This window comes from Vipera ursinii (assembly GCF_947247035.1).
Source record: "Vipera ursinii genome assembly, chromosome: Z".
NCBI lineage: Eukaryota > Metazoa > Chordata > Lepidosauria > Squamata > Viperidae > Vipera > Vipera ursinii.
Genome location: NC_139517.1, coordinates 34,358,401 through 34,382,174, shown reverse-complemented (window position 1 = coordinate 34,382,174; position 23,774 = coordinate 34,358,401). Strand labels below are relative to the sequence as shown.

At 40.4% G+C, this 23,774-nt stretch overlaps 1 protein-coding gene across 1 annotated transcript in view; it reads left to right on the top strand.

Annotated features, from left to right (window-relative positions):
* Window positions 1-23,774, top strand: part of SRCIN1 (SRC kinase signaling inhibitor 1) — a gene marked incomplete at its 3' end in the record, with an annotated part of 155,513 nt that overhangs the window by 85,137 nt on the left and 46,602 nt on the right. Inside the window, exons 3-6 of the mRNA XM_083377328.1 lie at window positions 13,446-13,638; window positions 15,453-15,651; window positions 17,105-17,198; window positions 18,309-19,138. Coding sequence (XP_083233454.1) covers window positions 13,446-13,638; window positions 15,453-15,651; window positions 17,105-17,198; window positions 18,309-19,138 — 1,316 coding nt within the window. The remainder of the gene's footprint in view (window positions 1-13,445; window positions 13,639-15,452; window positions 15,652-17,104; window positions 17,199-18,308; window positions 19,139-23,774) is intronic.

The window sequence follows — 23,774 nt, the reverse complement described above, 5'->3', positions numbered from 1 at the left end:
TAGTTTAACAAAGAGAAGGGTGAGGGGTGACATGATAGCAGTGTCCCAATATCTCAGGGGCTGCCACAGAGAAGAGGGAGTCAAGCTATTCTCCAAAGCACCTGAAAGCAGGACAAGAAGCAATGGATGGAAACTAGTCAAGGAGAGAAGCAACCTAGAACTAAGGAGAAACTTCCTGACAATTAGAACAATTAACCAGTGGAACAACCTGCCTCCAGAAGTGGTGAATGCTCCAACACTGGAAGTTTTTAAGAAGAGACTGGACAGCCATTTGCTTGAAATGGTATAGGGTTTCCTGCCTGAGCAGGGGGTTGGACTAGATGACCTCCAATGTCCCTTCCAACTTTATTATTATTATTATTATTATTATTATTATTATTATTATTATTATTATTATTATTATTATTATTATTATTATTATTATTATCCCCCTTTGCAGATGAGAGAAAATATAAATTATCAAATAAACTAATGAAAATTGTTTTTGGAGTGGTTCTTTCTTTTTCTCACTTCTTACTGCTAAAATGGTTTGGCTCAAGGGACTGTGGACTGGCCCTCCCCCCTCATCCTGATGCACCTAGCCCCCCCCAGCTCCCGCTCCCAGCCCCATGGAAGATTGCAAGAACCTTCCATCCCAGCTTCTCTTGTCTCTCTTTCTTTTCATCCCCAGTGTCACAGCCTGCCTCTATACTATATCTTCCCCCCTCATTGCCTCTCTTGCAGTCTTTTGTGGTCATTTTTTTCAGTCTCTTTTATTTTCCTTTTGAACAAAGCCTACATGTCAAGGTGCACCTGCTGCCAAGGTCGCGCCAGCGCCCCAGATATCGCTGCCACCAGACACTATACCCAGGCCATCAGCCATCCTTCCTTTCCTTCCTTCACTGCATCTTGCCAGAATCCCAGGCAGTGGTTCTCTGGAAGGGGAAGTGCCAAATGCTTTTACCATAACTCTTCCTTCCTTCCTTCCTTCCTTCCTTCCTTCCTTCCTTCCTTCCTTCCTTCCTTCCTTCCTTCCTTCCTTCCTTCCTTCCTTCCTTCCTCCCCTCCCAAGATTGAGAAACACTGGCAAAAAAGTTTGGAAAATCTTTCCCCCTCCCTCAGTCACAGAATGTGTCACAGCTCTCTTCCAATCCTCTGTTGAGGACATGGGTCTGTGAGGGGGGAGACCCGTGCTTGCGCGAACACACAACACAAACACACACACAACACACATGGACACAAACACCAACATTAGAAAGAGAGTAGAGCAAAGGAAGGAGAGACATAGCCTAGAATGGGTTAGCAAGGTTATCATTGGGATGGGAGGGGACAGTCACCTGACCTGGGTTATTTATTCATTTATTGCAATCTGGTGACTGAAATTTGGTAGCACAATCAAGGTAGACAGAAGAGGATTTGGGGTCTGTGGCTTCCCCAGCTGGCCCTCCAGAAACGTACATGCATTCCCAGCAGCCATATATGTCTACCGACTGACAGGAAATATTAAATGCCCTTTTATGAGTAAAATTTCAGCAGCATTATTAATAACAGCCATGGCAATAAATAATTGAGCCGCTGCATGGCAATCACTTTGGTTGTTGCTGCTGATTCATGGAGGGGATTTATTGAGTAAGCAAGTAACATAAAAAAAATTAAATTTTAAATGCATTTAATCGGCAGGCTCAGCTTCACAAATTTATGATAATCACATATTTGCTGCTTTAGTTGTTTAATACACGAGATGAATGTATCAGATAATGTGCCGTTCGCCTGCTACCCCACACTAGGCCGCCTCCCCAATCACAGGAGCTTCACCTGCCCTGCAATTTGCCTGTGGACCCACCCCACAACACAGCCCCTGCGATGGCCCACTGCGCACTGCCATTTGCCTGCAGCATATGCTTCTCCCTGCCACTGATTGGCTGGCGGCTAACTGTCCCGTGCAGCCAAAAGCCCGGGACAAAGGGGCCTCGGCCAATTGGCCAGGCTGGGCCGAAGGGCGCGAGGCGGAGTATGCGGGGCTCATTGGCCAGGGATAATGGGTGGGGGCGGGCGAGCCAAGCAGGAACGTTAGAAGCAAATGGGCAGAGGCGGGAGGCTGAAGGAGAAAGAGGCGTGGCTGAGGGTAGCCTAAAGGTCCCATTCCGCATATAGTAAGATTGTTCCCACTTGGGAATGTTTACTGAACCACTGTAAGGCTGCTATACAAGCAATTCCCACACTACTCAGGTGTCGTCATATAAATGGGATCTAGACAGAAAGTAGGACTTCTACAACTGGTAATGAAGAAATACAAGCCTTACGTTTATCTTAGTTTATGGCATAAATTATACTTTACTTTCCTCTGAAGTTCCATCTGATAAAACTAAACAATGTCACATCTCTTAAAGTTCAAGCTCCACTGATTTGAAAAGAATATCAAATTAACTACCCAGACATTCTGACATGCATGTGTGCCCAAACCTCGTAGCAACCAACTTAAAAGCATAGCAACGGCAGCTATTTGGCTGAAAAATCCATTCCATTGTCAAAATATAGCTGTAAGCTTTTCCCTTCTCTTGATCCGATCATCCTTTTCTTCCTTTTTCCCCCCAGCAAAATAAATTATTGGGACAGGGAGTAAAAAAAAAACAAACTGATGTAGACTGAAAACGTTTTGCCTCGAATTCAGGAACAGGTAGTTTTGAAGATCATTCAATGATGAAAGACAAAATATGCGTGGCAAATGCATACATTTAAAGGTATGAATGTGGGTAGTTTTAGAAATAAAATTATGGATTTATTCATTATAAAATATGTAATCTGTCCCACTTCCAAGGATTCTGGGTGAGTCACAATTTTCAAACAGCAAAATTACCCAAAAAAGTCACTGAAAAGGCAATTTACAAAGTGATGTAAAAAATAACAAAGCAAATGAAAATGTCAACCGTTAAAATATAGATCAAATCAGAAATTAAAAGCAACAATAACCATACTCAAAAGTTAAAACAAACTAGCACTAGCAACTTAAACTTAAAACACCTTGCAGAAAGAATACTTTTTATCCTATCCAAAATATGAACAAAGAGGAATTATCCAGATTTGGGCAAGAAATAATAAATTAGCTTATAAATATGGAAGCTAAGATCTGCCTGCAAACTTACTTTCTCCAGCCTTCTTGGAGGATCCTAAATATCTCCTAGGCTGAATGCCTAGCATGAAAAGGTTCTGTTTGCAGAAGACAGCCTCGAAGATAACTTAGTCAAACTATGTTGGGTTTTGTAGGTAAAAAAACCAAACAAACCCATTTTGGTTAGCATTGGGAAATCAGTTATGTAATGTTTTAGCCTCTCTTTCAAGTGAAGAGGTGAAATAACTTAGAGAAGGGACTGAAATATTATATAATTAATTTCTGAATAAAATACAGAAAAATAAGTCTAAAACACAGACCCTGAAACCTCCTAAAACCTTTGCCACAGGTAATAGAGGAGACCTTGCTGCAAGTTTTGATATGCAGCCATTTCAAGTGATTTATTTTTATTTAACAGTGGCATCAAGCAAAAAATAATCAGATCTATCCTGATTTGTGACAATCTCTGAACAAATGTCACTTGAAGTGAAAAAAGTATGTATAACCACATGAATCAACTTATGAATACAATTGGAATAAGAATTTTGGTTGTTAAGCAAGGCATATGCTAAATAAGTCATACTCTATTTTATCACCTTTTTGCCACAGTTGTTAAGCAAATCACTGCAATTGCTAAGTGAGTCATGCAGTCTTAAAATGGATATGGTTTCAACCATTTAGCTTTGCTTGTCAGAAGTTAGCTGTGAAGGTCATAAATAGTGATCAGGTGACCCTCCCCCTCCAAGATGCTGTAACCATCGTAAATACAGGCTGGTTGCCAAGAGTCCAAAGTCTGGTCATGTGACTGTGGGGATGCTCAAACTCCCAGCCCGCGGGCCAGACACTTCATCCGGAAGCCACGCCCACCCCATTGCCGGCAATGGCAAAAATGTCCCGATATGTTGCGTGACATCACATGACCATGAGTTTGACATATCTGCTCTAATGGTTATAAGTGAAAGGATTAAAGCATTTTTCCAGTGCCGTTATAACTTTGATGGCTACTACATGAATGTTTGTATGTCAAGGACTACCTGTATGCTTAATGCTAATTCTTTTGGATTTTTTTAGCTTTAGACACCACAATATTTAGGTTCTGATCTTGCCATATCAATAATCATTTAAAATGGGTCACTTCAAATTTTGTTCATTTTCTTACAACCACAATTGACCTCAAATTTCCATTCCTAAGCAAGACAGTTGTTAACTGAGTTTGCACCATTTTATGACCTTTCTTCCCACAGTTGTTAAGTGAATTACTGCAGTTGTTAAGTTAGCAACATGGTTTGTTAAGTGAATCTGGCTTTCCCATTGACTTTGCTTCTCATGCTAGTTGCCAAATGGCTGAATTTTGATCACATGACCACGAGGATGCTCAATGGATGCTGTTAATCACTATGGAGCAGTACCTAGTTGGCTAATGAAATGTCTGCAAGCAAACAACCAAACTCAGAGAGCACCCAGGACTTCCCAAAACATTTAAAGTTGTCAACAGCTTCAAAAAAAAAAGATAGCAAATTTTATAATAAATTATTTATAGAAAGAACATTTTCTGTCCCACACACAGGACTAATTAAAATCCAATTAATGCCCCATTTAAACAATGATTATAGCTGTTATAATTTCAATATTGATGTCCTTCCTTCTTTATGTTCTTTTAAAATCTAGTTTCAGAATCTTAGTTCTTCCCACCATCTTTCTCAAACTGTTTCTTCGATATGTTACTTCTTCTTAACCAGAGTTTGTCAACAAGAAGGCACTTAGGTATTATTAGTGTGTTTAAAAATGGAGTAAAGTAATGTGGGGATTGAATGTTTGGGAAATTAAATGGCTTAAAAATAAATATGAAGATGAATCCATGAATAAAAGTGGGAACATCCTGGGAAATTAGGTATGGACTAAAAACGTAAGGCTGGAGAAGGTTTAGACTCCAGATCCTGGAAAATAGAAACTGTGTCCATAATATAAAAGACTATATTTCATTTTTAGCAATAATCTTAGAGCAAATAAACTTGCAATAGATGTATTTACAAATTTTTCAGTATACATATTTCAGAAATCAAACCCATGGTATTTCATGTGCTTACTGCAATAATGCAAGCTTTCAGAAAATAATTGTGATTTTGCTCCCCTTGTTTTCTTAAGATTCTACATTTGTTTTTATGTATTCATGTAATAAAAAATGTAGATTCCACCCAAATATATGCTCATTATTCTCAGTGAGTCTTTGTTCTAAAATGCTGTACCATGCTCAACCAGAATGTAAATAATTTAATGTTTTTAAAAAGTATCTGGGGAAGATACACATAAAAATTATAGGCTAGTTTGAGCTGCTATTTTATTAAGCAGATTTCTGCTGGTTGAGGTCTGAACAGTAGATTACATGGGAGATCTGGATAAGTTCTTCTGACCTTCAGGCAGACTCTAATAAATAAAATAAATGCCAACGCTGTGTTGAAGCAAATAGACCCAGATGGTCATGGGAAAAGAAAATCCAATTTCCTCAATCTTGGTTTCATTAGCAAAAGTGTTATAATGGTATGATACAGTTATTTGATAACAGTCCATTCTGAACCACTTCTAAAATAATGGGATACATCTGGATAGATGGTTACTAACGCTACTAGTGAAAGGACATAGTGTACTATTTTGGTTTTTTTACTCCCAGATTGAATTGGGGTGAGGAAGGGTTAAAGAAAATAACAGAGCAAAAGTGTAGACAATATAGGAGAATTAAACATGAAAGTCAGGGACATCTAGATTCCCTGATTATTTATTACAGAAATAAGCTGCATGGATACCCATTGGAAACTTTCTGGAGGCATCTCTAGCTTGAGCTGCCTTGGTGTGGAATCACAAAGTTTCACTTTAGAATCTTTAGCTGGCAGGTCAAAGGTATATGAATGAACAGCTGGCAAAGGGTAAATTAAAGCCATTACACAACTCTCCTAGACCTAGAACATACACACACACATCATCTGCTTAGCTGCTGCATTGGCATTTGTGGTCTTTCACTTTGAAGTGATTTCAAAACTACCTTTCAACACTTTTTTTCCAGTAATGTGGCAATGGTCAAAGAGTGCAACTATTTTTTATTATTTCTGATAAAAATTCAAACTTTCCACAGACTTTCATACAAATTCTTTACACTGTAAGAACTATGCAAAGAAAGGTTAGGATTGTCAGATTTGCTTTCCTCAGCTATTCAGGAATGATGCAGGACCCTACTGTGTGCATTCAGAAGTCTCTCTTCTGAAGTTTCCCTTCTGGGTTCGGAACAAATTTTTTTTTAATACACTTCTATGTGTGTTTGTATGTATTGATGGAAAAGGTGGCACATCTTTCTTGAAAAGCAAAGAATTTAGATTCCTGAGATTTTTTGCATTCACAATATTGGTTCTCTCTTGGTTAAAGTAATAATGAATGATATGAAATGCAATAGATCTGGACAAAGTAAATCTATACTGAAAGCATTGTTCAAAATATAGATAGAGCTTCTTTAAATTTAAACCAGTTCAATCTTCTAGTTTCAACGTTTTATTCTGTATGTCCTCAGAAATAAAAAAAATCTACATGGATTTATATAGGAATGCTACAGGAAGAAACTTAGACCGTCAAGGGTTTGCCCACAGAATTAAAACTAAGGTTGCTTTTCTGGTATAATAAGTCTTTATGGATGTATTCCCATTATGTCAGCATCTGCCAGTATGAAAAGTCATTTTGTGCAGAGAACACAGCAAACTTTTAAGAAAATGGTTTTCATGTTGCTTTCTAACATACATATTTCTTGCACATAAAAATTAACTGGAATAAAGCACTATTTCTTCTATGTTTGACTTCAAAGCTCAAATAATAATAATAATAATAATAATAATAATAATAATAATAATAATAATAATAATAATAATAATAATAATAATAATTATTATTATTATTATTATTATTATTATTATTATTATTATTATTATTATTATTATTATTAAAAACTTATTATAGAGCTTTAGCCTGCTACATAGTAACCCACTGGGGATGATCAGCCATTTTCAACTCAAAATAAAGCCAGTCTACTGATCCTTTGGAGTCACTCACCATTTTCAACTTTTCAGCCTCTTTGGCAAAAGTAGAGGACCCTTCAAACTATTTTCTTCGTGAATCAGAGAGGAAAATAACCCATTTGCAACAAGTCATTGTAAGATACTATAGTAGAAGTTTATGCGAGACCTCTAAAATGTCAGGATTGTCCTGACAAAAGGTCCCAAATGAAAGACACCCCCCCCTCTCTCTCGCCCTGTTTCTGTTTTATCTTGGCTTACAATTACCAGATTGATCATGTCCTGGTGGGTGGAATTTTACATCCATGTACTACAAGCAGAATAATGAAGCATTGTGGCCTCAACCAAAGCAGAGCATTTCATAGATTGTTTATCCATTATTTTTCTGATTAAAAATTGTTATTAGAAGTTTACAGTTGAGATATATCTGGACTTAAAGAATAGAATTGGTGGTTTAAGTAAAAGTGCCCTATCTCTTCTAATGCAGTCGCTGCACAGAACTCTAATTTATAGCTTCATTGTAGGAAGCAGATTACCTTTTGATAACAAAAGCTGATCCAGAAAAAAATTAAAAAGTAATACTAATTACTGAGTTTGTGTGCATTGCTTTTGCTTCTTATAATCACCTATGCAAATAGAACATTATATTAAAAGAAACATTTTTGATGCATTACTGTTTTTTCTATGCTGGGAATGTATGCCCATTTCTCCTACTTCTAGCTGCTATAAGCCTTGCATTACATGTTTCCCTTTTATGTCTCCTAGGAGCTGTCTGTTTCACACAAGAGATAGGTAGTCTATGGCAATTTCAAAGGTGATCCCAATGTCTTGAGTTCTTTGTTTATTTGTCTGCAATCAGCAGCAAAGCAATCAAGATTTGTATAAGAACTTACTTGATCTAGGGTATGGAGGTTTTCCTTCTGTGCCATAAAAGAAAACTGCTGTCTGATGACAGGTTATTTTCTTTATGGAGGGGGCAAGATAGGCCCTCAAGGGGAAGAAGAGCAAGTTGCCTTCTTGTTAACTCTCTTCCAGCATTGATTAAGGACAGTTAATGTATTCCATTCCCCCCCTCCCAACATCCCTCTTTACATCTCGCCCTCCTGCTGTTAGGAGAAGACATGTGCTTCCAGAAAAAGCTTTTATTGTCTAGTCAGAATAAAGCATATCTCAAATATAGATTTTATTAAGGGGAAGTTTCAGAAACATGTCTTTTTGCAATTTTGTCATATTCTCCCAGTTTAGTTCTGTCGTTTACCACAAAAATTATCACTGAGGGAAGAAAGAGAGAATATCTATTTGGTAGTTCTGTGGATCTTCCCCAAAGCTCAATTAAAATGCTACCCGCCTGTCCTTGAGCCAGAAAGAAACTATGCCAGCATAAACATTGCTTTCCCCATTGCTGATTGCTGTGGTACATCTAACCTCTGTTTTGGCTTTCCATTATATGTAGTCCTCAACTTATGATCATTTATTTAACAACTGTGTGAAGTTACAATTTACAGCCAATCCTGGCAATTAGGACCATCATATATCATTGTGGTCATGTGATCGAAATTTGAAATATATACAACTGGCATGTATGTATGATGGTTGCAGCATCCCCAGGTCATATGTTTGCCAGTTGTGCAGCAAAAAAAGGTCATAAAATCAGGCAAAACTCATTTAATGACTGCATCACTTAGCAATGGAAGTTCCAGTCCCAATTGTGGTTGTAACCAATCAAAATAGATGTAAAATGTGTTAAATCCACTCTCTTTGCAACCCTCCCCTTCCTGAATGTCACCAACCATAAGTGTCCCCTACATCCAATGTTTTTTATCAAAATGGTGAAATGTATACTGTGATGTCACAAGTTCTTCCACTCATGTATTTATGTGTGATGTACAAAATGGATGGAATTTGCATCTTAGCAGTTGTTTTGATTGACAGATTGCTATTATTATAAAATAATTCATAAAATCCTCTTTGCCAACCTCTGAAAGTTTGGCTGAGCCCCTGCCAGTGATGCCTGCCAGTGATGCCTCTTCAGTGGCTGGAGCGACTGCTTGTGCTCTGCCAGCCAGAGCTCCATTGTGGCCAGGAACAGCTCCATTCTTTTCCTTCATCTTCAAATCTTCACCAAGTCTTCATCACTCTCCCAAAAGATGGGCAAGTGATCTGGGCCCAGGTTTTAGGAGACTTGGTTTGATGTCATGGTTCCAACAGACAGAGACAAATAAAGCAGAACTGTGAGGCTTGAAAATTTCTCAAAGAACATGTTTATAACTTACAAAGTATTGGCACGATCAAAAGTGAAACCAAGTCTGAAATTTCCACTGAAATTTCCCAGTTACAAAGTATAATTCCCACCTACAAAACTATACCATCACTACATTGAGCCTTGGTGGAGCAGTGGGCTAATGCCTCCTTCAGTAACACCAGCTGCCTGCAATTAGTGCAGGTTCGCATCCCACCAGGCTCAAGGTTGACTCAGCCTTCCATCCTTCCGAGGTAGGTAAAATGAGGACCCAGATTGTTGGGGGCAATTAAGCTGACTTTCTAATAATGCCACTTGGGGGGGGGGTGAAAGCCCTAATAAGCAGGCATATACATAGAATGAAGGCTACTGCTAAGCTTGTAAGCCGCCCTGAGTCTTCGGAGAAGGGTGGGATATAAATGGAATTAAAATAAAATAAAATAAATTTCCCAATACATTCATTTGGCAGGCTTTCTAATACAATGCCTAGTCCCTGATCGCGGGAGCAGTAGATGACCTTAGTTCCCATGGGACAGAAGATTATTATGATTAGTGAAGCACCTGGGCAAGCCCCCCTCCCTTTGTCCTGTGTGGCAACCTAGAATGAAGAGAAAAATGGCTGCAACCAGGCTCATTGTAGAGTTGACACCCAGATTGTTGGAGGATAATATGCTGACTCTGTAAGCCACTTAGAGAGGGCTGTAAAGCACTGTGAAGCGGTATATAAGTTTAAGTGCTATTGCTATTGCTATTGAACAAATTAGGGAGGCAGCATAGGCAAAAGGGGAGAAACTATAGGAATAAAAAAGTAATCAAGGAAAGAAATCAGAACACTGGATATAAATTAATTGAATACTGATACAGTGCTAGAACTGATTGCCAAGGACACTGCACATGCCTGCATAAAAACTATTTTCATCATTGGGAAGCTTGAGGAACAAATTGGATGAATGCTTGACTACTAGATTAATTGAGCTGGTCTGTCAAGTCTGGCAGAAGCTCATTCCAGTGGAGGCTATTGACCAATTAAAACATATTTTGTGATTAATCACTTGCCTTTAATAGAGCAGTCATCTAATTAACTAAATTTATATACATTTGCATACAAGCAAAAGCTCAACAAACTATACTTTTTTTAGATATCAAAGGAAGCATTTACCATAAAATTATTAAAAAGGTATTGTACGAATAGCATATTTAATAACTTGTATTTCATTCCATATGTAGCAATATAGCAGAATGAAAACAGACTTAAAATTAAACAAGCATTGTGAATGTAGAGCTCTGCTGATTAAAATTAATCAACCACTATTAATTAAGTAAAGTGCTTGTATATCAATTAAATTGGTTAAAGTTTATAACTGCATCCAAATTCTACTTCCATGTTAGATATTGGAACAAAACACTGATTCTGTGATTTTCAGAAAAAAATATTTTGGCCAGGTTTCTATTTATGGACTATAAAATTTCTTCTAAATAAGAGATGTACAACTTTTTTTCAGGTTGAGGCCACATTCCACCTTTGAGCAAGCATGCTATGGATCATATTCCAAATAATAAATGCAACTAGACAAATAGATAAAGAGAAGGAATAAATTTGATTATATTCCATTTAAAACAATTTAAATAAATTTAGGTAGTAGGATTGTTCCCTATATATTTATATTTTGTCATATCACAATCATTATAAGATTCTGGATTCACAATAACATCAAAGAGTACAAGGTGATGGCAATCTCCTGTCCATGGCAATCATGTGTTTGTCATAGGCCATCAATGGCCTTTGTGCACATAGTATGTCTTAGATCTTGCATTCACTTTGGAGCAAATATACTGGTATCTCTTTTTTTTGGGGGGGGACTTTTCCATCAGGTCATTGTCATGGACAGATCACTTCCTTGTGATAATGGCTTTGACTGGTGGCCACCTTCTGAAGGAAGGAAGAACTAATTCAGATGTCCACTACTGACATCTGATGGATCCACAAAGATTCCTGTTACTGCTTGGGGAGTTCCCAGCCATCTCTTGGCTGGTGTTTCTGTTAGATGCTTTTTTGACCACTGGAATACAGAGGCAACTGGCCTCTGCCCATCCACCAATCCTGTGCAATTCCTTGGTTCACTTAAGCAGTCTGTGAAATGATGTGGTTGAAGAGATACCTGGAATGGCACTGATGGAAGACAAGAAGGAAACGAGACTAGATATAAATTAAGCCTACATTTGACCTTTCTTTATAGCATTAAGGGCATAGTTACTTCTCTCCTTTATTACATCTATGGAATGTCAGCTTTAAAGATACCCAGACAATGTTAGGAGGGATGAGCCAGAAGGTCCAGTCATTGTAATATGCAGTAATCTGGTTAAGCTTTTCATGGATAAAATAACTTGCTTCTGCTCCAAGTTAGATCTAAATGGGCAGAATCTACTGAGATGATAGGGATGACATTCTGGGTGTTATCTGTGAAGCTTTTGAGCCTGTGGATCCCAAGAAAAGGGCACAATCTTCTTATATTAGTTGTTACTTGTGGATTCGATTTTTGCCCTACCTCTCTAAGCAGTGAAGCAGGGAATTTGAAGTTAAGATCCACACTGTAGTCAATTGAGAGAAGGGGACCTACCAGAAGTCCGTCAAGAGGCATTGGTTTGTCTATTTCTTAAGAAGCCAGGTCTGGGTATTACAAAAGTGGAAGACTTCATTCTTTGTCCATTTTTCCCTTTTTGGTGGTGAGTCTGAGAAATTGGTGAGCCTGCAATTGCAGAGGACTCTGAACTGTCTGGACCCTTGAAGTCTAGGTTCAGATCAAGGCATGGGACAGAAACTGCACTGGTCTTCAGATTTCCTAGTGTTTGAATAGAATAGAGCTGGAAGAGAGCGACCTTGGAGGTCTTCTAACCCAGCCCCCTCCTCAAGCAGGAGAACCTATACCATCTCAGACAAGTGACTGTCTAGCCTTTTCTTAAAAATCTCCAGCGATGGAGCACCCATGATTTCTGGAGGCAAGCTGTTCCACTGGTTAATTGTCCTCATTGTCAGGAAGTTTCTCCTTAATTCCAGGTTGCTTCTCTCTTTGATCACTTTCCAACCATTGTTTCTTGCCCTTCCTTCTTGTCCTTTGGAGAACAGTTTGACCCCCTCTTCTTTGTGGAGCCCCTCAAATACTGGAATAGTGCTATGATGTCATCCCTGTTTCTTCTTTTCTTTAGACTAGCCAAACAAAGTCCTGCAGCCATTCTTCATATGTTTTAGTCTCCAGACCTAGTGCGCCCCATACAGATTGTAACCATGTTGTTCCTGTTTAGCTCTGCAGCCAAAGTTGTTTAGATAATATAACATGTACTTTTAAAATTTGTTTTTTTTTGGATTCTTCTATTAATGCACTGGCTTAATGAATTGCTTCTTAGTTTAAAGAAAAATAAATATTTTCTTTTGTTGCCAAATCCTAAGGTCCATTGTCACCAGGATTATGTTGCTTCTGCCACACTTTGTCTCTCACTGATGCTCTTATGCTGTGTTTTGTTGCAAGAAGCCAAAAACATTTTCACTACAAGGTTTTTTCAGAAAAATCACATTTTTCCATTTGTCTTCCAGTCTTTTTTTTTTCTTATGAAGCTCGCTCTGCCACACCTTCTGCCTTCCAAATATGAATGGCAAATTGAATGCTGTAAGAGCATCACTGGGCCTGGTTCTGTTTTGATTGAGAGCAGTTTCTATTCCCAACAGGTTATTGTGTTGCAGGGCTTGCTGTCATATTTAATTTACAAAGAAGATGACAGATACAAACTAGAGACACAACCTTCTGCTGCCAACTCATATTTAATCCTGAGCAACTTCTTCATCTCCTACAAAAGAAAGATTCCTTCTGTAACAGAACAACAGCTGAATATTTGGGCTATATCAAAATGATGAGAGACAGTAGCATGTTTAAGACTATGTCCTGGAAATGTGATAGAAAATATCTGTCCTAATGTTACACCTTCCCCCCCCCTTCTCTCTCTCTCTCTCTCTCTCTCTCTCTCTCTCTCTTTCTCTCTGTCTTTCTGCCTCTCTCTCTCTTTGTGATTTTAGACCCGAAGCTCTCGGCATTCACAGGGTTCTCAGCCTGGCCTGGCTGATCAAGCCAAGCTTTCCTTTGCTTCAGCAGAGTCTCTGGAAACCATGTCTGAAGCCGAACTGCCCATTGGGTTCAACAGAATGAACCGCTTTAGACAAAGCCTCCCATTGTCGCGTTCCACCAGCCAAACAAAACTCCGGTCACCAGGTAAACTCTTTGTAAACTACCTAAGCATCTCTCATTCTCATGGGGATCCTGATCTTGGGCAGGAGATGTCATTTTTATTTTAAATGAAAGCTCTTTTTGTGTTACCTTTTTGGAGTTTTCCCTGTGGAGCACTCAAAGGGGATGTTTCTGTATAAGCATTTCTTTTTTTCACTTACAGTGCATATATAAGCATCTTAAATGAATCTTTAGCATGTTCATTTTATTTATTTAAATTATTTCTATGGCCCCTTTTCTCACAACAGAATAATCTGATTTTGATTTTTGGAGAAAGGGCCTGACATATTTTTAAGGGAGAAAGGATAGGGTTAAGGTTAAAATATTGACATCCCTAGTTAAAAAGATATTAGCTTATAAGTCTAGGAAAGACCCTGGCATAAAGACTCTAGCCTTCTCTAGATGTTCTGACCTTTAGCCAACAAAGTCATAAGACATTTTGTAAGAGATAATGAAAACTATATTCCATCATAACCAGAGGATTCCAGGTTTGGGAAGGTTGTCTTAGAGAATGACTGCTAGGCAGAACAAGCCATGCTATTCCCAGGACACCAGTATTTTGAGTGAAATTCAAAAAGCTTAGCTATATTAATTTACCTGCTCACAATTATTTTTACTAGTTTATTAACTTCCAAAATTCACAAAACATTATTTTTAAAAAAATATTAAATCTAGAAATCCAGGACAATTGAAGCATCAATTAAAATCTTTGAATTAATACAGTAGAAGAATCAGAATATTACTTACTCTCCAGTCTACTGATTGTTATTATATCGCGGATCAACTATTACCTTTAGCTTTCCTGTGAAAATGGTGAGATAGCCCTGTGTGGAATTTCATACTCACACATCTAAATATCTTGGCACTAATTGCATGTGCTACTAGTAGACACTAAAATAGAAGTTGAATATTTAGCCATTTATCTGATAACATATAGTTCCATTTGTATTTGTGATTCCATTTTTTTCCTTCAGATATTGCTCTTCAAATAGATTACAATTGCATAACAATCTAGAAGAGCTTTTGGCAATTTGGGGAGCATTTTTGGCAATGTATACCAATTGTATACCTGAAACATGTAAAATTGAATAAGATTATTCTATGTTTTACCACTTATTCACCTATTAACAAGGGTCCTAGGGGATATGGGGTGTGGAGATAGATTTTTGTGCAACTTCCAAAACAAAATTAACTAACACACCCAGTCAACTATGAGATAACCATTGATGTTTTACCACAAACTGATCCAGGTTTGTTTGCAGTAAACAAATTTATACTTGCCACATCTCTTCCAACAACTATGAAATAAACCCTATAGGAGTCTGCAAAAATCCTCTCTCTGTGATTTTAGTCTCTGTGACTCTGGCTTGTTTCAGTTTTTGACTCCCAAGCCACATGGAAGTGTGTGATAAAAAAGATTGAAATTTTGAGAAGGGGGTACATTCCTCCAAGCCAGTCAGTGAACGACCTATTTTGATTGCACCACCATGGTCACCTTTTTTTTTCCCCAACAAAAAAATGGGGGGAGGGGGGAAGAGCCCCAAACTGAGAAGATACAGAGTTCTTTTCAATTGCTGGAAGTACTAAAAATAAAGTTACCCATCTTTGCTTCCTGTGTCATGTGCTACCATCACATAAAGGTGAGTGAATTGCTTGGGAGAGGGATTCACAGCTATATCATACGAATATATGTCCTATGAAGTTTAAAATGTATAATTATGAGTCACTCAACAATTCCATCTTTTGATTTGTTTCCTTCCTGTTCTATTATCTTTTCCTATTATTCTCCATTTCCTCAGGCATCCTTTTCTTGCAATTTGGGGATGAGACAAGGAGGGTTCATATCACCCACGAAATCAGCAGTATGGATACTCTGCATGCCCTCATTGTCCACATGTTTCCTCAGAAGTTGACAATGGGGATGCTTAAGTCCCCAAACACTGCCATTCTGATCAAAGACGAATCCCGCAATGTTTTCTACGAATTGGAGGATGTCAGGTATGTTGCTGGCAGGACAAGTAATAACTCAGGTAATAACTCCTGGCAGGAAATAACATGCAAAATGGAATGTTCACTTCTGTATAAGAATGATTCTGTGGAAAGGAATTCTCTCTAAACCCCTGCTAAAGGAATCCCAAAAGATGGTTTTTAGCTTTTCTAGAATATTTCCAGCAATGGAAAATAGACTCTCTCTAAGATTCTGCTGCCAAACATTAGAAGTTTCTCCTAATGTTTCTCTTTACTCCAGAAGAATTGTAGGAGGCTGGGTAGAGAGATGAAAACAGAAATGTTTTGTCTGTCAAGAAAACATCAAAATATATTTTAAGAAAATATTAATCAAAATACAGTCTGTGGCAACACCAACTCCAGCCAGGGGAGATGCCTCGATCATGAACTAGGTTTTATTTGTTTACTATAAGGTAAAGGTAAAGGTTCCCCCGCACATCCGTGCTAGTCGTTTCCAACTCTAGGGGCCGGTGCTCATCTCCGTTTCAAAGCTGAAGAGCCAGCGCTTGTCCGAGGACGTCTCCGTGGTCATGTGGCCGGCATGACTAGACGCCAAAGGCGCACGGAACGCTATTACCTTCCCACCGTAGTGGTCCCTATTTTTCTACTTGCATTTTTACGTGCTTTCGAACTGCTAGGTTGGCAGAAGCTGGGACAAGTAACAGGCGCTCACTCTGCTACGCGGCACTCGGGATTCGATCCGCCAAACTGCCGACCTTCAAGTTCCGACAAGTTCAGCATTTACTATAGCAATATGCTATCAGGAAATCGTTCTCTGTCTCTAGTCACTCTTTGAATTATGCATCATTGTTAAATATTTCTATCGAATTAGTCATCCTTGTTTTTATCACTCCTTTAGGAACTTAGTATATTTTCTTGCAAAATATTTTTATTGAAGACTAGCACTTTTTATAGCCCTCATGTAGTGCTTCCTGTAGCTTCTTTTCTCTTTTTACCTTTCCTCAATACACACATTCATGAAGAAAAGAAATTTAGTTAAACAGTACCTTTTGATTGATAGCACCAGGACCCATTTTACCAGAAATATCCCCGTTTGTAGATCTTCATGGTTCCTTTTATGTGAGCTTTGGCATTTCAGCCCAAACTTACAAGTAAGAAAGGAAGCCTACAGATATATAGGACCCAAATAGTGTTGAGCCTAGGTACACATTTGACATTTGACCCCCACAGAAGTATTTGCATGGACATACTTTTGTATATCAAAGCAACAGATTATTGCAAAAAGATTATAAATTCTAAATCCTGATTTGATCTTCTTGGAGTCTTTTTGGAATGAACAGGAAACAATGACCCAGGAAAATGCCTTTATGTATCTGTCATCTTTGCTGCTATGAGTGTGCTCAAACATATTTTAGGACCTGAAATAATAATCAAAGCTAATACGCATTTATCTCATGTGACTCTTTGGACTTTGTTCTTCCAGGGATATTCAGGACAGAAGTATTATCAAAATCTACCGGAAAGAGCCCCTGTATGCCTCATTCCCTGGATCCCACATCACCAATGGTGACCTTCGGGTAAGACCAAGGATTGCATAGAGGCCATTCAGTTCTTTATTGTCAGTGACACAAGAGATAAAATGGGCAATGTACTAAGGAACATTTCATTAATACCTGTGCTATGGTGCACGCACTCATACATTGACTTTTAGCAAGCATTATGGTTCTGCAGATGTGCAGTCATAATCTTCCTCTTTCATGTTCAATGTATTCTACCAAAAGACGGCAATTTCCTCTTTGTAATTTGAGAGCTATAGATGTGCACTGGGGTGATTATTTCCTCAGAAAGTAACAGAAAAATCCTGACAATTCTAATCTAAGCACCTTCCCCACCCCTTCTTTTCTTCTTTCCTTTTCAGCAAAACTAAAATACTTGAACCAAATCACTTTAATAGAGAGGATCATTGGAAAAATCTGTATTTCCCTTGAGCTTTAGATATTCAGAAATTTTTTTAAGTAACTCCACTGTGGGAGCAATTTATATATCCTATAAAATTTTGCTTCTGAGGGATTCTAATTTAAGAAAAGAAAAGACTATAGAGAATCCCCTATTAGTGGATGGCGTCCTTGAGGTTTCAAGACTTGCATTTCTGTAAATCTGAGTACAAAGTTATGTTATACCACATTATCCACATGTGATTAGCTTTAGAAAAGTAAGTACAAACTCTCCATCTATTGTAGTGAACAACCTAGTTTAGTAAGGAAAACAGTTGTTTTGGAAGAAGTAGAAAAATGAAAAATTTTGGCAAGTTGTCAATGAATATTTCACTAGTATAAGCAGACTTTGGCAGGAAAATAATAAACATGCCCATCAAGGCATTCATCAGAGTAAAATATGTTTCCAAAAGAGATGGAATGGAATGAATCAACAGTTAAAAAAAACTGTAAGAAATAAATTTTGTGCAAGAGAGAGAGAGAGAGAGACAAAGACAGACAGACAGACTTTGGAAGGTGATCTATTGTGATCGCCATACGAATAAGATATTTTTTCCTCTATGCTCATGCAGCTCAGTATATATTATGCACTTATACAGTAGTTTCATGTGATTAAATAATCTCACATATTTTTACCTATATGCAGTAAAGATTTGTTACATTCTGAATTTATCTGGCTTCTTATTGTTCTAGAGAGAGGTGGTCTACACTTCCAGAGAATCCTCTCCCACCCGGCGCTTAAACAGCATGTCTCCTGCTTCCCACCTTACTTCTGGCTCCCCTCCTCCAGTGCTACAGTCATCCTCACCTTCCCGTTCCCGTATGTCTTATAGTGGTGGGCGCCCACCCTCCTATGCTGGCAGCCCTGTGCATCATGGAGAGCGCCTGTCCAACCTCCCTCCAGCTCAGGGAGTCTCACCAAGTCCAAGTGCTATCTTGGAACGCCGGGATGTCAAGCCAGATGAAGACCTGGTGGGGAAAAATATGGTACTGGTGAAGAATGAAGGCCTATATGCTGATCCATACAGTATGGTACATGAGGGACGTTTGAGCATTACATCAACTCAGTCACTGGCTGGGATGGGAGATCCATTTGCTTACCCTGGAGGTCTTTATAAGCGGGGCTCAGTGCGTTCTCTTAGTACCTATTCAGCTGCTGCCCTACAATCAGAACTGGAAGATAGTTTATATAAGCCCAATTCACAGATCTACAGTGATACTTATGGCCCAGGAATGGGCTTCCGTTTGCCACCATCATCTCCCCAGAAAATAGCTGATGGGCGACTGGTGGATGTTCAGCAGAGCCAAAGTCCTCACAGCCCTTATTCAGGGCCTCCAAGTCGATCCTCACCAGTACGGCAGACTTTCCGCAAAGACTCTTGTTCCTCAGTGTTCATGGAAAGCCCTGTCAATAAACCACGGAATCTCAGTTCTTCAGGTGCTCCAGAACTATTCCCTGGACCTGGGGAACGACCTCATTCTGGATTCAGTTCACCCGTGCCTGCCAAGGATACTGAAACAAGGTAAAAAATGGAAGTGTATCATTTCTTGCTAACTATTGTTGAAGGAAAAGTCTTCTTCGTGGTTCAGTCCAAGCCATGGATAAACAACATGGTGACTACTTTAGAAAGAAGGTTGCAGTTTATTGAAGAGAAGAGCCAGACAGGAAGATGGCTCGGGAAGAAAAAGAAAAGAGCTGAGCACATGTAGGGAGTGGGTTTTTTACCCTCTTGAGCCTTTTGTTTGGAGTTGTTTCCTGTTCCTGTTTAAGGCTATTTCCTGTGTCATGTATTCTGACCTGACTCTGGGTGTGCCGTTTGGCATTTGTGGGTTAATCCTATTATGTCCTGTCTTAGCGTTTGGGTGGGGTATGTAGATTTTATGTGTCTTTCTCTTCTTAATCTTCTAGCTTCAACTTTCCTGAATGGTTTACATCTGCATTTCTGTAGAGCTAGTTTCTGCTTTGGGGAGGGAGACTTGGGGCTATTAGAAAAACTGGGCATGTTTTTCTGCCTTTTTAAAATCCTTTGAGGAAATATATTTTTCTGTCCTTTTAATATTTCCTTCTCTGGGGGGCTGACTTCCCACAATCCCCCCTTTGTGCCATAATAGTGTGGATGACACACTTTTACTGGTACAAGATTAAAATTTATCTGATCAGGGAGACTTGGTAAACAAGCTTTAAACTGTTAAGCCAAAAAAAGGGGGGGAGACACTAATGGAGGCAAACAGAAAAAGATCCTTGCAGTGGCTCCCAAAAGGGGAGCTTCCAACCCATAAAGTTCTAAAAATCAGGGCAAAAATTTTTTTATGTGGAAAACAAATTTATAGTTTCCAATATTCTGTGCCAATTATTTTCAAATGTTGGGTGTCACTTTGAGCTTCCAGTCAGGTTTGCACATTCCTCCCAAAATTCTTCACAGCCATAGTTTGCCTCAGTACATAACCACTGGCTGCCCATTTTCAAGGGTTGTTTCTGCCTTAGCTCTTAGTTCAGTTCATCCAGGTTAGTGATGTCCAATTGAGGTTAGCCAGTATGCAAGCCAGCTATCAAATTTTCTTAATTGCACATAGTGAGCCCTAGGACTCCCGATCTGAGTCCACCAGTGCAAGATATTCAGGAGACCTCTTTCCTCCTACTTCCTCAGTCAGGGCATATGAATTGCAACTCATGTGAGGGGGCCTGGTTCCCTCCTCCTTGGAATTTGCAGGAAGTTGTACATGCAAAGCTTTGAAGCTACAGAGCAAAAACCAGCCTGGGGAACTTTACTGAAGGTAGGTGGAGGGGAAAGACTCAGTGTGATTATGAATGGGGTGTGTGCGTGGGTGCAGCTACTAATACAAACAGGCAATACAAACATTCTGGATAAATTTTTCTCCCATCAGAGAGAAATCGGGGTGTTCAGGACTTGCTGTGCCAACTATTCCCAAATGCCATCTCTCCATAAATACATTCAACTGGCTTATTAGAATACAAATGGGGCAAGAAAGAAAACTTTACAATGAGTTTCCACCCTCCCCCATAGTCTTCCTAGTTTTGTTCTGAGGCTTCACATAGGGACCAATGGCTCCAGGGCTCCTTCCTTCTGCAGCTTTCATAGGCATCTGGGGGAATGGTAGGACTTGGGAAGATCTGTTCCACTCAGGTTGCATGGTGGCTTCTTAGTGGATGGTTGGATTCAAAACCCAATTCCATGGCTCAGATGGATGGAGGCAACATCTGCGTCAGTGTGCTCTGCTTCCAAAGGTGGTGGTGGTGGGTCATCTGTGTAGGGCTGAAAGACATGAGAGCAAAATCTCCTCCCCCCTTTCTGGGTGGACTCTCCCAAGAGAAGCAGACAAAGGCATGAGCAGAGGATAAGAAAAGGAGAAGTAAAAGGAGGGGGAGCTTACAGACAGAGTTTGAAAAGGCATTAATACTGCAGTGGTTAAAGAAACAGGCAGACAAAATGAGGAAATCACAGATGAGGACAAAAAAGGCTGGATTCTGGTAAGAGAACATAAATGAAAGGTCTCATTTCTGAACTGAACATTTGTAACATACCGTATTTTCCGGCGTATAAGATGACTTTTTAACCCATGAAAATCACCTCAAAAGTTGGGGGGTCGTCTTATACACCGGGTCGTCTTATACACCGGAAAAAAAAACAAATCAGTCGAGCATCCCCGTTCTTGCAAAGCCGGGCCGCCGCGCGCAACCGAGCTATCTCCGGCGCGGCTCCGGGACACGGCTAGGCGGGAGCGTCGGGCGGCTCTCCCCATGCGAAGGCGGCGCTGCCTGTCAGCTCGTCGCAGAGGAGGCGAAGGCCCGACTGGCCCCGCCGGCCCTCCCGCTGCTCCCGCACTTCTGCCGGCCCCCGAGGCGCAGCGTTTCCCGGGCAGCAGGCAGCGCCGGAGGGCAGCCGCCACCCCGCCACGGCCAGCGCCCCTCCTGCTTCCCCCCCAGGCCTTGAACTTCTCCCATTCGGCGCAGGGAGGGGCAGCTCTGCCCGCGGCCTCTTTTTCATGTGCCGCTTCCCTCTCACCATCAGCCGAGGCGCGCTCGGCCCGGGCTCCCGGTCCCTCTTCCCGGCCGGCTTCCCACCCTGCCCCTCATGGAGCTGGACTGGGCGTGCAGCCTCTCGGTGTGGCTGCTTTTCCTGGGCAGCCTGGCGGTGCGGCTCCTGCGCTCGGAGCTGTTGCTGAGCCGGTGGCTGCTGCTGTGCGTGGGGCTGCTGGCCATCCTGCAGGCATTGGGCCGTCCTGCCGCTGCCCCTCAGTGCCGTGCTCACGGCAGCTGCCTGCCGGCTCGTCTCGGCCAGCACCGCCCAGTAGAAGTGCATTCCCCGTGGGGGGGAGAGCGGTGCTGGTGACAGGTGAGTCCGGTGGGTGCGAGGCCCTCCCCTCGGGCAGCGGCAGGATGGCCCAGCGCCTGCAGGACGGCCAGCAGCCCCACGCACAGCAGCAGCCACAGTGAGAGCTGCAAACGCAGGAATAATGTGGAACGTGTGGATGGTGCTCGCCATCGCCTTATCGGCCTGCGTCTCGGGCAAGGCGGTAAGAGGTTGTTTTAATTTCATTTGGGGAGGATGAAGCAGGGCAAGAAGCAGTTGCGAGGAGCGCTTGCGTGGATTCGGACGATTTCCATCCCCTTGGTCAGTGGTTGCCTCGCCTTTCCTGCTCTAACTCTTGGGGAACTTTTCCCGTCTTCTCCGTTCTGCATTAACTGGCAATTTAGCTCGATCCTGGGGCGCCTTGCACTGAACTCCCCTTTCTTGGTTCAGAAACTGGCTTCGGCCTCAAATTGGAGAAAGAGGGGCGGCGGGACGGGGATCAATCCGGAGCGGGAGGAAGGATGAGACGCCCCCGCTGTTCCCACATCTGCTGCACAGAAGTTTTGCTAAGGTCATTTGCAAAGATCAAAACTTTTTAAACAGGAGGGGCACGGGGTTTTCGGCTCTGCTTAATGGTATGTGAAACGGGGGAAGGGAATAGGAGAGAACCATTATATTTTTATTTGATGGGTAGAAAATGTTTTTTTCCTCCTGGGATTTTTTTTTTTTTGGTGGGGGGAGCAGACTTCTGAACTCGAGGGGCCTTAGTTTTTTGTAAAGACTATCGATAACTCTTGGGATACGTTTTTTATTTAAACAAAAAGCTGTCCGAAAATTGCAGATGGAAAGAGATGGGATAAGAACATCGAAAGACAGGACCATAAAAACAATCCTTTGAAAGGGGGGGCGCGTGACTGTTAGAGTGGTGATTTAACACTCCAGTTAAAACTGTCTAGCGTATTTTTCATTCAAACCTCTCCTTCATTACTTCAGTCTGTTGAATTCAATGGAGGACTCTAGGAGAACATGATACCATGGTGATTCTGAATGTGACAGTTTTGGATCTGTTTGCAAATCCAATCTGGCATCACTGAGTTGTGTTTGATTGATCCAAACGGAATTTTGGATTATGACGGACAGGGAGGGCAGGGCATGTAAGTATTTTCCGGCGTATAAGACAAAAAACCTTGAAAAACCTCTTAAAAGTAGGGGGTCGTCTTATACGCCGGGTCGTCCTATACACCGGAAAATATGGTATTAAAGACTTAAGGACTTGCAACTTGAAAAATGTTGGGCAGCTTGATAATGCTGAAAGCTCCAAGTAATTTTAAAAGCCTAATATGTTAAGGTGTGCAATTTGTCAGGGGCAGGAGAATCTACCTTTAACATTTATTCTAAAATAGACCACATTGTTTTAGAGATTTAAAAATGCTTATATGTTCCAGGATTACCTTCATAGTAGTTTTACCAATTAGTGATAGGATAAGAAAAGTAACTTAAGAAGATTATTTCCCCACACAAGCAAACTTGAGCTTCAGGAGGCTCTTGTAGCTAGACACACCTCATGTTTCAGGAAAAGAATAGACAGATAAAACTGATTTATAACACATACAGTAAATGCAAGAGTGAAATTTTCCCAGAAGATGAACTTAAAACATTCCATCCTAGTAACTTTGGGCTGTTGTTATGAGTACAGAGACCGAAAGGAAGAAACAAACAAATAAACACATTTTTCTTCACTCTGTTTGTTGGCCAGACAGTTAACAGTCACATTTGCCTCACACACAAAGACTTTGACACACATATATACACAAAGACAAGGAAAAGGGAACAGAAAAGGGAAACA